Source organism: Malaya genurostris, chromosome 3 (assembly GCF_030247185.1).
Source record: "Malaya genurostris strain Urasoe2022 chromosome 3, Malgen_1.1, whole genome shotgun sequence".
Classification (NCBI taxonomy): Eukaryota; Metazoa; Arthropoda; class Insecta; order Diptera; family Culicidae; genus Malaya; species Malaya genurostris.
In genome coordinates, this window is record NC_080572.1 from 187223270 (window position 1) to 187240036 (window position 16767).

The following is a 16767-nucleotide window of genomic DNA, read 5'->3' on the forward strand; positions in this document are numbered from 1 at the left end:
CTATTTTTCTGTGGTATTGCTTCTTAGAGCCGAAGCAAAATATTGTATTCGATTTTATCACAATTCATTGATTGAAATAACATGGCGAATCTACTAATAAGGTGACTATTGGTACAGTAGCCCTATTCCGTAGGATTTTTCAAAAATATTCGGTGGTATTTCGGTGGTGGTTCTAGTCTATTTGGCATAAGCACTTTTCAGTGCATTTGAAATGGCATATTCTATCCAGATGAAATGAAATAATCAGAATTGCGGTCAGTTTTGGATTAGGCGGCATTTAACAAAATGTACATCAGGTTGCATTTGAGATAGAAATATGTGGCCTATGATTTTCGTTTTAGCACAGTTTTCGGATCTCAAACAAACATTTGATTAGTGAGTTCATATAACACATGGATCAATAAGTCCCGAGACTAAAGCAGAGATGGCGCTCGTAGTAAATCAGTAACCACGTCTTCTAGAGTACTAACCTTTGCTTGAAACGGGTCAAAATTTTACGTCGATCCGACCAGAAACAGCTGAGTTATCGAGGTTGGAGTAAAGTGGTTTTGTAGTTTATTTAAAAAATGGAAAAAACCGAGTTTCGTGTTTTGATAAAACATTGTTTTTAATGGGTAAAATCACCGTGCAAGCGAAACAATGGATTGAAAAATGTTATCCGGACTCTTGTCCATCAAAAGCAACGATTTGTCGGTGGTTCGCCGAGTTTAAACGTGGTCGTACCGACACAAATGACGCGGAACGCTCGGGTAGATCTGTGGAAGCCGTCACACTGGAAAATGTGGATGAAGTGACAAAAATTATAATGAAAGATCGTAAAGTGAAGCTCCGTGAGATTGCTGAGATGACACATATATCATATGGAAGTGTATTTGCTATCCTTCATGAAAAATTGAGCATGAAAAAGGTTTTTTCCAAGTGGGTGCCGCGATTGCTTTCGATGGAACAAAAACAGCAACGAGTCGATGATTCAGAAAGCAGTTTATCGCTATTTACTCGCAACAAAAAAGATTTCTTGCGTCGTTACGTGACCATGGATGAAACATGGATACATCACTACATTCCAGAGTCGAAGCGGCAGTCATCTGAGTGGCGCACAGCTGGCGAAAGCCGTCCGAAGCGTCCGAAAACGCAGCAGTCAGCTGGCAAAGTCATGGCGTCAGTTTTTTGGGATACGCATGGCGTGATTTTCATTGACTACCTCGAAAAAGGTAAATCGATCAACAGTGATTATTATATTGACTTACTGGTGCGTTTGTAGGAGGAAATCGCAAAAAAACGACCGCACATGCAGAGAAAAAAATCCTTTTTCATCAAGACAATGCACCCTGCCACAAGTCGATGAAAACAATGGCGAAATTGAACGAATTAGGCTTTGATCTGCTTCCCCGCATTCCATACTCGCCAGATTTAGCCCCCAGTGACTACTGGCTCTTTGCTGATCTTAAAAAAATGCTCCAGGGAAAAAGATTTAGCTCAAATGAGGAGGTCATCGCTGAAACTGAAGCTTATTTTGAAGCGAAAGATAATTTTTTTTATAAACATGGTATTGAAAAATTGGAAAAACGTGAACCATTGTATCACCCTAAAAGCTGATTATGTTGATGAATAAAAAAAAATGTTGCAAAAAAAATGTTGTTTCCATTGTTAGTCTCGGGACTTATTGATCCGTGTGGTAATTCACTGTCTTCTTAATCGGGCATCAAAGTGCATCCAATTATTACTAGACAAGTCCAACCAGTCCAATCATTGCCGTTTTACAAAAAATGTTACCTAAACATGATGGTGATGAAATTGGGCCCGGAATCTTGAACTGACGTTGACGTTGAGATCTTCCATTAGGTACACCACGTTCCACATCGAAACCACAGGTCAACTCATGGAGATTAAAACGATTGAGATCAAACATCACTTCATCGGACGCGTATTAATTTGAATCGGCAATGGGGCTTCGGTTAATTTTAATACCAAAATAACAAGCTTTATTCCATCCGAACAAACGAACGACTCCTGGTTCAGACAGCCATCGGATTAGCATTTCCATGCACAGAAATCGGACCGGATGACACCCTTTTATTGCTTGGTTTGTTCGATGTGCAGGCAGATGACCACATGTAAATTATTCGGTCGCGATCTCGCGTGAGGATTTCTGCTTGTTAGTTACTGGATAGGATGTGGTATGTTTTGAAAATTTGTTTGGTACATTGGAGAAATTAGAAAGTGACAAATTCTCTCTTTGGTATTTATGACTGGCAGATATGTACAAAATAAAAGAAAAAACCTGTTGAATTGTGGAAATATAGTAGTACACGTCTTCCATTCAATTCCCACATTCAATCAGTACGGTACATGCGCCATGAAGACATTTTGGTAAACCTCAACACTTCTCTCAACTTTTGTTCATATATAGTGAGTAGTTCTGGGAAGAGTTATTTAATTCAAGGAGAAACAAGAGGACAGAGGTTTGTATATAACAACATTCCACTAACCGAAAAACAAATCGAGGGAGGTGCGTGAATGATGTGATGCTTGAGTTGGAAAAAAATTGTGCATAAGTTCTAAAACTTTATTGGCTATGACAGTTTATAAAGTACTATGAAATTCGAGCAATGTAAAGTTAATATCAAACGTCCTGTTTAATTGTTAAAATTCACGTAGAGTAAACAAATGTAAAAATGTCCAAATTTGGGTTTTACACAACGATTTACTTTATTGAAATAGTGACAATAGAAAATACGGGTTGATATTGAAAATATTGTTGTTTGGAATAACAAAACAAGATATCGGTGTTGAACAGTCGTTCGCACCGCACGCGTATAGCTCTTGGCTCCTGGAATTTTTTTTCTGGCTACCTAGGCTACCTAGGCTTTTTTCTGGTATTGCAAACTTAACGCAATGTCGTCGTTGCCAAGGCTTCGGTCATGGAACCAAAAATTGTCATATGGATATACGGTGTTTGAATTGTGGTAAATCGCATTCGAAAGACGTTTGTCCAATGAATGAAACCACTGATAAATTTTCATGTTCAAATTGCAATGGAAATCATAAATCCAATTATTTGAAATGTCCTGTCAGGGAAAAAATTTTAAACGCTCGTTCGCTTAGACAACAAGTCAAATCAACGACCTTAAATTTACAGAACATACCTGAAAATCAAAAAACCGTTACAAATGCCACGCCTAATTCTTCTAAGGCACTGATTTCTTCGAATTTAAAACAAAAAACAGGTACGCCTGCCAATTCGTCTTCTAACGAAAACAATTTATTGACAGGTAGATCGACCTCGTCATCATCTTCTTCTAATGTCAGTTATGCTGGTATATTAGGTAGAAAACTACCACCTATTTCTTCTAATGTAAATAATTCTAACGAAAACAATTTATTAATAGGTAGACCGGCCAAATCACCTTCTTCTAATGGCAGTCTACCTACAAATATTCCTTCAATGCCATTCGCTTCTTTAAATGAAGTCGATTTAGGCGATATAACTGAAAATAAAATGATCTACCTACAAGATCAACTTTTTCAAATGATCATCCAAATGAATTCGACTTCATCTCTTTTTGAAGCATTTTAAATCGGATGGAAATTTGCAAATAATATTATAATGAACTTAATTTTATAATTTTCTCAAAGTTCACAAAATTCATATTGCCATTGTGACAGAAACTTTTCTTAAACCAAATGTCAAATTGAAAAGTAATCCACATTATGTGGTTCATCGATTTGACAGGTTTACTGGAATGGGTGGTGGAGTTGCCATTTTTGTCCAACGGCATATTAAACATCGAATTTTACCTTCTTTCAATACTAAAGTTATTGAAATTCCCAACGTTATTCGATTCCCAACGAAGTTGAAACCATTCATGGAATTTATTTCATAGCTGGAGCATATTTGCCATTTCAATGCACCGGCGATCAATTAAATTTCTTTAAAGGCGATTTGCAAAAACTTACAAGATATCGATCGAAATTTTTCGTAATAGGGGACTTAAATGCTAAGCATGTCCAGTGGAATTGTAGGCAAAATAACAGTAATGGTAAAATACTTCATAATCAACTCTCAGCTGGTTACTTCACAGTTCTTCATCCCAGTAATCCGACTTGTTTCTCTTCAGTGAAAAACCCGTCTACAATTGATCTGGTTCTAACGGATCAAAGTCACATTTGTAGTGAACCGATTACACATGCTGACTTTGACTCAGATCATCTTCCAGTAACATTCAGACTTTCCAACGAAGCTATAATTAATCCAATTAGTTATATTTTCAACTATCATAGAGCTAATTGGTTTGATTACAGATCTCACATTGAAAATCATGTGGATCATGAAACTATTTTAGAAAATTCTGCGGACATCGACACAGCAATTGATAATTTGAATCATTATATTATCGAAGCTAGAAATCTTTCAGTTCCCAAAGCTCAAACTAAATTAAATTCTCCTATCATCGATGACAATCTTCAACTGCTAATTCGGTTGAAGAATGTTCGTCGCCGACAATATCAACGTTCTCGTGATCCTGCTATGAAAAACATAGTTAAGGATTTACAAAAAGAAATTAAACATAGATTCACTCTTTTGCGAAATGAAAATTTCGCTAAAGAAGTTGAACTATTTAAACCATATTCTAAACCTTTCTGGAAACTTTCTAAGGTTCTTAAGAAACCTCAGAAACCAATTCCTGCTCTTAAGGAAGGAAATCAAATACTTCTTACAAATGGCGAAAAAGCTCAAAAACTTGCTCAGCAGTTCGAGAGTGTCCACAATTTTAATTTGAACGTTGTGAGTCCTATTGAAAATGTAGTCTCACTGAAATATGATCATATTTCAACCCAAGTGTTATCACAAGATGACATCATTGAGACGAATTTTGATGAAATTAAATCAATTATTAGGAAACTCAATAACATGAAGGCTCCTGGTAATGAAGGAATTTTTTAATATTCTTATTAAAAATCTTCCCGATGTTGCCTTGAGACTTCTGGTTAAAATTTTCAACAAGTGTTTTTCATTAGCTTACTTCCCAAAAAGATGGAAAAACGCTAAAGTAATTCCTATCCTGAAACCTGATAAAAACCCAGCAGAAACATCAAGTTATCGCCCAATTAGCTTACTTTCTTCTATCAGTAAACTTTTTGAAAAAATTATCTTGTTGAGAATGATGACTCATGTAAATGAGAATTCAATTTTTTACCAGAGCAGTTTGGATTTCGTCATGAACATTCAACTACTCATCAACTTGTCAGAGTAACGAACATGATAAAAGCAAATAAATCTTCTGGGTTATCCAATGGAGTTGCTCTTCTAGACATAGAAAAAGCATTCGACAGTGTTTGGCACAAAGGTTTGATAGCAAAAATGTCTGATTTCCAGTTTCCTATTTATTTGATCAAAATGATTCAAAATTATTTAACTGATCGTGCTCTTCAGGTTAGCTATCAGAATTGTAAATCTGAATTGCTACCCGTACGAGCCGGTGTTCCGCAGGGTTCGAGCGTAGCTCCAATCTTGTATAATATTTTCACTTCTGATCTTCCAAATCTACCCTTTGGTTGTCAGAAATCGCTATTCTGTGACGACACAAGTCTGTTAGCCACAGGTAGAAATCTAAGAGTGATCTGCAGTCGCCTACAAAGAAGTTTAAATATTTTCAGTGATTATCTGTCAAAATGGAAAATTAAACCAAATGCAGCAAAAACGCAATTAATTATCTTTCCTCATAAGCCAAGAGCTTATTTTCTTAAACCAAACAATAATCACATTCTAAAATTGAATGGCTTGGAATTGACATGGTCTGATCAAGCTAAATACTTAGGTTTAACGTATGACAAAAAACTCACTTTCAAGGATCACATTGAAGGAATCCAGGCAAAGTGTAATAAATATATTAAATGTTTATATCCTCTTATAAACAGAAATTCTAAGCTCTGTCTAAAAAACAAATTGTTAATTTATAAACAAATTTTCAAACCAGCCATGCTTTATGCAGTACCAATTTGGTCAAGTTGTTGTTCCACCAGGAAGAAAACGCTTTAAAGGGTTCAGAATAAAATTCTGAAAATGATTTTGAAGCGTGCTCCCTTGTTTAGTACAAATGAGTTACACAGACTCACAAATATAGAACCATTAGATGTAATGTCATATAATATTATAAGCAAATTCCGACAAGAATCGATGCAATCTTCAATTGAATCGATTCGCTCTCTGTATTAGTTAGTAAGTTAGTATATAAGTTCCTTTTCCCCATTACACAATACAAGTAGGTTTAGAATTTTCCCTACACAAAAATCTCAGAATTGCGGAAGCAAATAATGTCCTCATGGTAATAACCAAATCATATATATAATAGGGCTGAAAAGTCACCACTTGTGGCTGAACACCCAATTCAAATCTCAATAATTTAATTTTAACTCATATTCCAATAAAGTTATTAAAAAAAAAAAAAACAAAACAAGATAATTATTTTTCTCAATGGATTAGTTTGTTCTAATCAATATTTTGATAGAAATAACAAATATTTTACTCGTACATTCTCGACAAATGTAATTTCTCGACAAATAATTTCACAATACATTCAATTTGAAAAATTAGTTTTAAATAAACGAACATTAGACAAAGTTCATAATTGTAGTGCTTTAAATTCACAAACTGTTTAGTTGAAATAAATTATGAGTTATTTGAAGTTAAACTTTGGTTTGTTGAAATCATTCATTATCGTTTGATTTTAGGAATAAAATGATTTTTTTTCTGTGCATTTGCTGTGAAGAAAACGTGTTATGTAATGATTTTTAGTTTCCAATAATTATATTAATTACCCGTACTTACGCTTGAATTGTTAAAATAAACAGATGAAACTTTTCTTATGAAACGCATAAAAACTCGTTTAGTTATTTTAAGAATAAAAAAGCTATGCTGGTTTCAAGGTTTTCGTTGGAACAAAGTTATAAAACCAATATACTGAGGCAGGATGTAAATAACATTCCGAAATACGTATATGTAACACATGGATCAATAAGTCCCGAGACTAACAATGGAAACAACATTTTTTTGCAAATTTTTTTTTATTCATCATCATAATCACCATTTAGGGTGATACAATGGTTCCAACGTTTTTCCAATTTTTCAATACCATGTTTATAAAAAAAATTATCTTTCGCTTCAAAATAGACTTCAGTTACAGTGATGACCTCCTCATTTGAGCCAAATCTTTTTCCCTGGAGCATTTTTTTGAGATCAGCAAAGAGCCAGTAGTCACTGGGGGCTAAATCTGGCGAGTATGGGGGGTGCGGAAGCAGATCAAAGCCCAATTCGTTCACTTTCGTCTTTGTTTTCATAGACTTGTGGCAGGGTGCATTTTGTTCCATCGAAAGCAATCGCGGCACCCACTTGGAAAAAATCTTTTCCATGCTCAATTTTACATGAAGGATAGTAAATACACTTCCATATGATATCTGTGTCATCTCAGCAATCTCACGGAGCTTTACTCTACGATCTTTCATTATAATTTTTGTCACTTCACTCACATTTTCCGGTGTAACGGCTTCCACAGGTCTACCCGAGCGTTCCGCGTCATTTGTGTCGGTACGATCACGTTTAAACTCGGCGAACCACCGACAAATCGTTGCTTTTGATGGACAAGAGTCCGGATAATCATCGGATAATCGGATTTCAATCCATTGTTTCGCTTGTACGGTGTTTTTACCCATTAAAAACAATGTTTTATCAAAACTCGTTTTTTTCCATTTTTTAAACAAACTACAAAACACCTTTACACCAACCTCGATAACTCAGCTGTTTTTTGGTCGGATCGACTTAAAATTTTGACCCGTTTCAAGCAAAGGTTAGTACTCTAGAAAGACGTGGTTACTGGTTCACTACGAGCGCCATCTCTGCTTTAGTCTGGGGACTTATTGATCCATGTGTTACTATAACGTTTGATACTCTTTTGTGTAAATAGTGACTTTGAAAATTGTGACTTTGTGAGAGTGTAGTGACGTGAAATTATAAAAATCCAGACTGTCCCAGAAAGTATGGGCGCAACCAAAAACCGTTGCCATTTCGCAATGGTTCAGAATCTGTCAATTTTTATGGCTGCGTCCTGTTGTTTACACTCTTCTATAACCACTTGTGCAGTTGTTTATTCGTTTTCATTAGTTTGTTTCGAAATGCGTGAACTTTCAGCAGAACAACGTCGAAAAATTGTGTACAAATGGTGCACAGAACGCGGACTGTCACTGAGAAAGATAGCAAAAATGGAAGGAGCAAGTGAAAAAGCCGTGCGAAATGCAATCAGGAAGTTCGGTGAGGATAACACCTTTGAGGATAAACCGAAAACGGGTCGAAAAAAGGTCCTGCTAACTCTCAGTAGGATAAACGTATACTGAAGGCGTTCGAACAAAAGAAGGAGGTTGCAGTTCGGGATGTGGCAAAAAAGTGGGCACTTCGAAGTCAAATGTTCTTCGTGCTAAAGAACGTTTGAATCTTCAAACCTATAAGAAGCAGAAACAACCAAAACGTAGTCCGAAACAAGAAGCATCGATCAGGCCGAGGGTTCGAAAGCTGTACAATACGATTCTTGCTGGAAATTTGAACTGCATAATCATGGACGACGAAACCTACGTGAAACTCAATTACAAATCCTTGCCGGGACCAAAATATTATACGGTGCGAGACGGGCAAGTGTCCGTAACATCGATTGAAGTCGAAAAATTTGGTAAGAAAGCTATGATCTGGCAAGCAGTTCGTAGTTTCGGTAAGATTTCGAAACCCTTCATCACCACTGCTTTAATGAACAGCGAAATATACATCAAGAAATGTTTACAAAAACGACTTCTACCCATGATTCGAAGCCACAAGGATCATGTTGTCTTCTGGCCAGATCTTGATTCTTGCCACTACTCGAAATCAACGGTAGAATGGTGTACTACCAAACATGTCACTTTCGTCCCAAAAGACATGAGCCTACCAAATTGCCCACAACTTCGACCAATTGAGGAAATTCGGGCATTAAAGAAAGCACATCTTAGGAAACATGTCTCAGCAGCAGAAACCATTCAACAGTTCGAAAAAGATTGGAAAAAAGTGTCAAAACTTATCGCCAAGAACTCTGTACGGAATTTAATGAGGAACGTGTCTCAAGAAGGTGCGCCAGCTAGTCTACAATGGCTAAGTAGCAAATGTTGAGAATAATATTCTGTTGTTGGAGTCTAATATTATCAGTATATCGAAAAAATTTTGAATATCTAACACTTGTGAATTGTTACAGCGAAATCAAAGTGCGTCCATTTTTTCCGGGACAGTCTTTAAATGGTACAACAACATTACTATTAGTATTCTGGTTGGTAGTAAATAAAACTGATACGGTTAATATGTTTTTTTTCGTTTGGCTGGACCGAAATTTTGATCGAAATAAAATAGAGATCACTGTTGATGTTATAGGGAGAAATTGATTCACATTGATTTGTAGATCGGCAATATCAATTCGAAACGATTAGGGGAGAATATTTTTTTCAGTGACGTTCCAGTTCCATAGACTTTGTATATTTGTGGTTAAATGAAGAAAATTAATATCCATCTGCGCTATACATAATCGATACACATTTACATAATACAACCCAATAATAATTTATAATTATAATTCAGTGCAAAAATTTGTAAAAACCAATCAAAACAAAGAAATATCTACCATCATTTAGATCGAACGAACTTGCTCTTTAAATCCTGATCGAACCTATACTATAATCAATTATTCGGCAAAACGCTAGTTTTAGAAGTGGTGGTGTGATAATGCCTTTCTCTTGTCATTTAAATAGTCTCATTAAAACATTTGACAAATTCTATACTCAGCCATTAGTATTGTGAGCTTATCAAATAACCTAATAGTAGCTTTCGAACGAGTATAAGTCTTTCGCAATCTATTGTTTCATCTTCGAGAAATTTTGTTTTGTTGAAAAACACTGAGATCTATCGGTTACGTCACATATAACATTACATCCCTTGAATCGGAAATGTTTGTCATAACCCTTCCAAATTTAGTTAAAACTGTTAGCTTTCAAATAAGCTTAAGTTTATCGATTTTCGGTGAGTAATCTTCGAAAAAAATTAGCCGATGAAAAATGTACGATTAATCGGTTACATCACTTATATTATTATATCTACTGAGCCGGAAGTGACAGACATTTGATTTTCGAACTTCATCTCAAATTCAATAGTAGCTTTCAAACGAGCCTAAGCTTGTTGAAATCAGATCAACCATCTCCGAGAAAATTGAGCGGTAAAAAAACAACGCGTTTTGTCAGTTACATCACTTGAGCGGTAAAAAAAACTTTGAAAAAGATAACACACAGACATTTTCTGAACTCGACGGGTTGAGTTGAATGGTATATAACACTTTGAGTCTCCGAGGCTCCGTTCAAAAGTCAGTTTTTCAGCAATTCTATAACCTTGACTTTATAATAAATTCCCATTTTCCACATCAATTCTGCAGCAATGTTTTCCAAGCCCAAGATAAAAATCTCAAAACCAAAAACAATGTTCTTGAATATGAATTTATTTTGTACACCGGTCGCAGTGTGAGTTTCACTACAAACAAGGGCAATTACATGTGCATCCAGCTGCTGGTCGTTTGCATTGGAACAAAATGCACATAGAAGTGAACAATGCTGGAGAAAATGCTACAAATCAGTCCTTCTAAGGGTTATACATTAGAAAGTGAAAATAATCGGAAGTGAACATAATCAGTTTAGTGAACCGTCCGCAGTGCAAACTTTGCACCAAACGAGTGCAAATAAATCAACATTTAGCTGTTTTGCGTTCGAGAAAATGCCTTTTGTGTATTGTTTTTTGTTTTCAATTATAGAGGTTTTAACCTTTAAACTTATGGTCAGTCGCCCTTCGGGCAAGAAAAACTTTCTAACCCTATGTGCGGGGTTGGGAATCGAACCCAGGTGGACTGCGTGAAAGACATCGACTAACCCATTACGCTATACCCGTCCCCTTTTGTATATTAGTTTTTTGGTGACTCCAGGATCTACACCTGCATTAAATTAGAGGAAATTATTCATATCCACTTCAATCCGGTTATGTCTCTGACATTACCCACCCGCCTTTTTTTCGTTGAAATGAAACACTAGTTTTGAATTTTCTGCACATCTTGACCACTTTTCTGTCAGTTTATGGATACCAAGTCAATAGGAATGTTCGTCTTTTGAAATCGACTACTTCATAGGAATTGAAGAGCTAGTCAGTCAATACATGGCCCATCGATGAAAACAAATGGTTGTTGGAAGGGACCATCTCTACGGAGAATAAGGCGTATGAGGTGGCTGCTCCCAGCCAAATGTTTTGATTGTATCCTGAGCTTGGTTTGCTTTATGTGCATGTGAATAGTCGTGTAATAAAATTACTTTTCCGTGTCTTCTGAGCCATTCGGACCATTTTTCGTTAAATTCATGATCTAAATGGATCATTTGGTGTCTGTAGCGATTAATATTGACAGTTTTATCAGGTTATGATACACGACACCTTTCTGATCCCACCAAGCACATTGCCTTCTTGTTGATTTGATCTGGTTTGGCAGTCATTGTGGATGATTGTTCCGGATTAGTTCATCAGAGAGTTTAAAGTGGGATAGGTTAAACACCCTAACCCTATGGTTTAGATATATTGGTCGAAAGCTTTATTTTATTCTGAATAAAGTGTGAAGTTCCTTCAGGATTCTTCGCTCAACAAAATGTTCCTCCCATCTCATAATAAATACAATGAATGACGTTGTAGTTTCATCTGAAAGTGAGCTATGTAACAAATACATATGTTTGCGTCAAACAATTGCAACAATGTACGTTGAACGGGGAACAAGGCCATCCAACCCCAACCATCTACCAATAATTTGAAGACAAAAGCAAATTGCAGCAAATGCGGTAACAGGATTTTCTTTCCTGTGATGACGTAAAAGTTACCACGCTTCCATGTCGTACGTGCTTGACACAACACGTCGAGGGGGTGGTGGCAAAGCAATGGTTTGTTTTCCCCGTTTTCGAGTTGGGCGTATTTTTCTCCCAACAGGAACCAACGTCTGCTTCTGCTGTTGTTGTTGCTGTTGTTGCTGCAGTTGTTGTTATTGTTGTGGGAGTGGAGTAACATGTACACCTTTGCTCCTTCGTCCGATACTAACACTTGGATATGCTCCGGTGATAGAAATTCCAATATCTGGCCACGGCCGGTACGGGACAGGCACAGTTCATCGTGTGGATCGGTCGCGAAAGGATGTGAGCGAGCGCTTAGAACAGGAACACTTTCCGCGCGTTCGGTTAGTGGACGAGGATTATTTTGAGCCTGTTCGACTGGGAATAAATTCGGATTAAAGTGAGCTTCCTTACACCGGCAGAACGAAAATTGTATATGTTGCATATCGAGTAGTGAAATTCATGGGAATACCTTGAGGTGTAATCTGACCCGAACTGGGCTCCATATGTAGATTGCGTAATCTAATTAGAAAAATGTGAAGCAACATGTGAAAATTATGTGTTTCAGTACATTGCGTTCGATGAAGTATTTCAATGGCTAGGCCACGGTAGTTTGTTTTCAGTCTTCACTTAGCTTCACCTGTTTTGGACGGATGACTTGTGAGCAGATTGTTTGATTGTTTTCCAAAAATCTTTGGAACAAGCCAAATTATGATAATTGTTGTGACTAAAATATCCAGAGATCGTACGAAATATATATTTTTTGTAGTGAATATGTTCCGAAACAAGAAAATAAAACGATTATGATTTATAAATTGTTTATTGATGGTGTAATAACAGTTTTCACCAACAAGATTTGAACTTCCTTTTATGATTTGACATTTATTGGAATGATAAAACATCAATGATGAAACAATATTGTAGATAGTTTGGCTCATTTGTGCAAATTTTTCAAAATATGACAGAAAAAAAGAGTTTTTAGTGGAACAGCTCTGGACAATACTAAGATTTTTTATTTTGTGTTTATGATAACAAAGTAACCGGTTCCTGCTAAGTGCACGTATTAATTTTTTATAATGTTTTTATGCTTCTTTCTCAACGTTTGCTAATCGGTTTGGGTTGAACTGTTAAGTTGCATTAGCAGTCAGCTTGAACTGCTTTGCACCGGAGGGACTAGGAAGAATCGTTAAGAAAAATATTTTTTTCATAATATTTTTTATGATCTAATTTTTTTTGAGGCAGAACAAATAAAACTGTTTAGTTTGCTTTCAAAAATCAAGCATACGTCCTGTGTTTAATTCGATATATAAAACATTTTAAGTCCAATTTTGTCAATAGTCCTGTCGTATCGTATCAAATATATTGATATTTTTTAAACACTGTTTAAAGTGCCAACTTAAACGAAATGAAATAAGTTTAATAAGGGGCACATAAGGGCGCCGGTCTTTCAAGTCAGTTTTCGTATGTTCGAACCTCGACTTAGAACTAAGATTTCAGTATCAGTAGGATTGTAGCACCAGCCATGTTTCGAATCGACTGCGAAGTCTTTTGAAACAGAAGGCTAAATTCCACAAAAGGAATGTAATCCCCAGGTTTAAATAATTAGTCACGTGAAAACAAAACTGTGAGATCAGTCTTGTAATGATCTACTATGATGTGAAATTGTTATGCACGTCTGGATAACTCATACACGGAGAACCCTACGACCATAAAATTACGATATCGTAGTTTTTGATTTTTACGATAGTTGATTCAACGAAACTCTTTTTTTATTCAACCAATATGGGTTTTGATTTGTACACGGAACAGGAATCAGAACAAATTGGCTCAAATGGCACGTTCCCCTTGATATTTGGAGATTTGTGCCGTATTACTGTTTTGGAAATAGTTGATTTTAATAACAAAATTTCCAAAATAACTATGAAATTAGTTAAAATTAAGAATTTACTTTGCTGAAAAACACTTTTATTTTTAGAGAATGTGTTTAGTTGGCGAATATCCTGGACACAAACCAGCAATATTTCAATCCAACGCGAAATTCTCATTGACAACGAATTTTGTGACTAAAATCAGAAAATTTGTCTCTATTTTTCTATCACCATCATTTCTGAAGTACAGCACAAAGAAAACAAAAATGAAATTGGTTTAATCAACAAATTTATCAGCCAAAAACTCATGAAAAGTGTCAAAGCAAAACAATCAATTAAAAAGCTAAAAATGACAGTCTTTTTGAAACTGCTTGCAAATTGTTTTGACGCAAACTCTTAGCATTTGAAGCGATTGTGTGTAATAATGTTTTTACACGGAACAGTGAAGTGGGTTTCAAATGTTGCACTCTAATTGTATATGTCAAATGATGTTTTTAGTATCTTCCAACCTTCCGGGCTACGCCGACCGGTGTACTACTTGTATTCGGTTTTTTTTCCGAGTAGTCAAAGTTTTCAGTGAAAGAATCGATTTCGCGAAGTCGAATGAAGAAAACAGCTATTTAGAAGAAAAATTTCAAAAGAAGTTTATGTTTCGTTTATGTCTTTTTCTCCAATACAACATCGTATTTATATCTACCAATATAGAAAAGACAACCGCGACTGGAATTTTTTCAGTAGTAGTGTGCCATCTAGTGGCTAGTAGTCATTATGGTGTTAACGTTTTTTTCGGTGACAATGCGCCATATAGTTGCAAATTGCAGAAGCCAATTCAACCATTTATGTTGGTTGAAAATAACGTTTTATTTCTCTAATTCAACTAGAAAATTTGTTGAATGGAAATGAAGTGTGCCTTAGCTATGAAATGACAACACGTTGAATAGGTGCATTCAACTAAAAAAATAGTTATTTCGACAAATATTTTATTATTATTAAGGGAATGAGAAATAAAAAATCTAAATTAGCAAAAGTAAGATTTTTTTAGTTGTCTCAAAAATTAACTAACTAAAATCAGAAAATCAACTAATTTTTCCGCCATAATGCTGATTTCGGTCTTTCCGTGTATATATTCGAGTAGTTGAAAAATGCGTAGTTTTTAAAGCTGTCAAATTTCAGAGACAGCAGAAAGCAGAACAAACATCGTAAACCATCTATTTAGTTGAGATCTGTTCGCTTTTTATGAAAATGTCAATGTCTGTCAAAATGTCTGTGAAAATTATGTACATTCATTTTGAAGAAATTTATGATTTCATAACTAGTGTTTATCGATCGGCAAGTTTAGTGTTAATTCAACCTTGCTTACGATGAAAGAGATTTGGTGTAAATTTAAGCAACGTTTACTGTATTAGTATTACAAAAATTAATCAATGCACACAAATTAGTACTCCGTACTGAGATACATAATTTAATGAGATTGCAAATAACAAAATGTTAAATAAAGTTTACTTAATTGTTTTCGTGAAATTCATATTAATAAATATTCATCACCTAATCTTCAAGGTTCGCAACAGAATTTTGTCTTCTAAGCGATTGGTTTAATGTTAGAAAATAAATGTACATCTCAATTCATGATTTAGCAAAATTATTAGTGGCCTTGGCTTGAGAAATAAAAATCAATAATGCACTTATTTACAAACTGGTAAATAATGATGTGGCTAGGCCAGTGAGAAGACTACTGACATAAGTGCACTGTTGTTTTGTTGTTCAATATGAAAAACAAAACTGACAGTTTAGGAAAACAACAATCGATTAGATGTACCAGAATTTAACTGATCGAACTCAGAAAATTAACTAATATTGTTGTTGAATTAGGATCGCGGTAGATAAAAAGAGATATTCACGATCAAAAGTTTATTATTCTCCCAGAGGGTCAATTCTAAAAAGACGTCGATATGACTGTTAAAATATTATTGAATTCTGAATCGGTTTTTCCCAACAAGACTTTTAGTCCAACATTGCAGGACAATCGGGAATTTCAAGTTCGAATCCAGCCATTGGGGCTTTCATTTTACTTTATATTAAACAATTTACGTTTGTTATAGAGTACATGCTGAATTTGGGAATGTGTTGAAGGCGAATAGAGGTCAAAATATTGTTTTGCTATCATATCTTGTCTTGGTAATTCAAAGTTTTTCTTCAATAACATTCCAATAACTGAATATTCTTCAGCCATTCTTGTTATATCATTATCATTATGAGGTACACTTGATTGTCCCATAAGATTTTTTTTGAATTTAATATGGATCTGACTTTCGGTTTCGGAAATAAAGGATGAAGAGTGAAAAAAATGGCAAATTAAATAGTTTACTTTACAAGAAGAAGATGTAAAATCGTTATAAAACTGCACTCCAAACTATTTGAATTTGTCGGTTCCTGGATTCTGGTTCCCAAAGTACCGGAATAGTGATGAAAATCTCAAAAATTGGTTTCATTCATTTTTTTCAAAGATGGCGAAGATTGAAATGAAAGATCTTGTGGTTTTATTGGCTGTTATTGAACTTTATCCGCATCCGACATTCGACATTCAGATCCGAAATTAACACATGGACTGAAACAAAGAGAATACGCATTTTGGTTCAAAAGTAACTTTATTCAACAACGTAATCTTCATGAGGAGCAACGCAATCATTCCAGCGTCGCTCTAACATTTCATTGACACTTTTGTAGAACGAATTGTCTTTTACCTCAAAATATGCCTCAGTTTCAGCGATAACCTCTTGAAATTTCTTACCGGCGAGAATTTTTTCAGGTCTGCGAACAGCCAATAGTCGTTGGGAGCCAAATCTGGCGAATACGGTGGATGTGGGAGCAATTCGAAGTTAAATTCAAATAGTTGTGCCATTGTTTTGATTGACTTGTGACACTGTGCGTTGTC

The 16767-nt window shown here is 35.4% G+C and overlaps 1 protein-coding gene across 6 annotated transcripts in view; it reads left to right on the forward strand.

The window, feature by feature from the left end:
• Positions 1-16767, forward strand: part of LOC131438864 (protein cycle) — a 112061-nt gene that overhangs the window by 47102 nt on the left and 48192 nt on the right. For 3 of the 6 annotated variants that reach the window (XM_058609208.1, XM_058609209.1, XM_058609210.1), the window contains exon 1: positions 12214-12367. The exons of 2 other annotated variants lie outside the window; for them this stretch is intronic. In XM_058609208.1, coding sequence (XP_058465191.1) covers position 12367 — 1 coding nt within the window. In that variant the 5' untranslated portion in view covers positions 12214-12366. Of the gene's footprint in view, positions 1-12213; positions 12368-16767 lie in introns of those variants that run through there. One more of the 6 variants, XM_058609213.1, reaches the window with a different exon arrangement.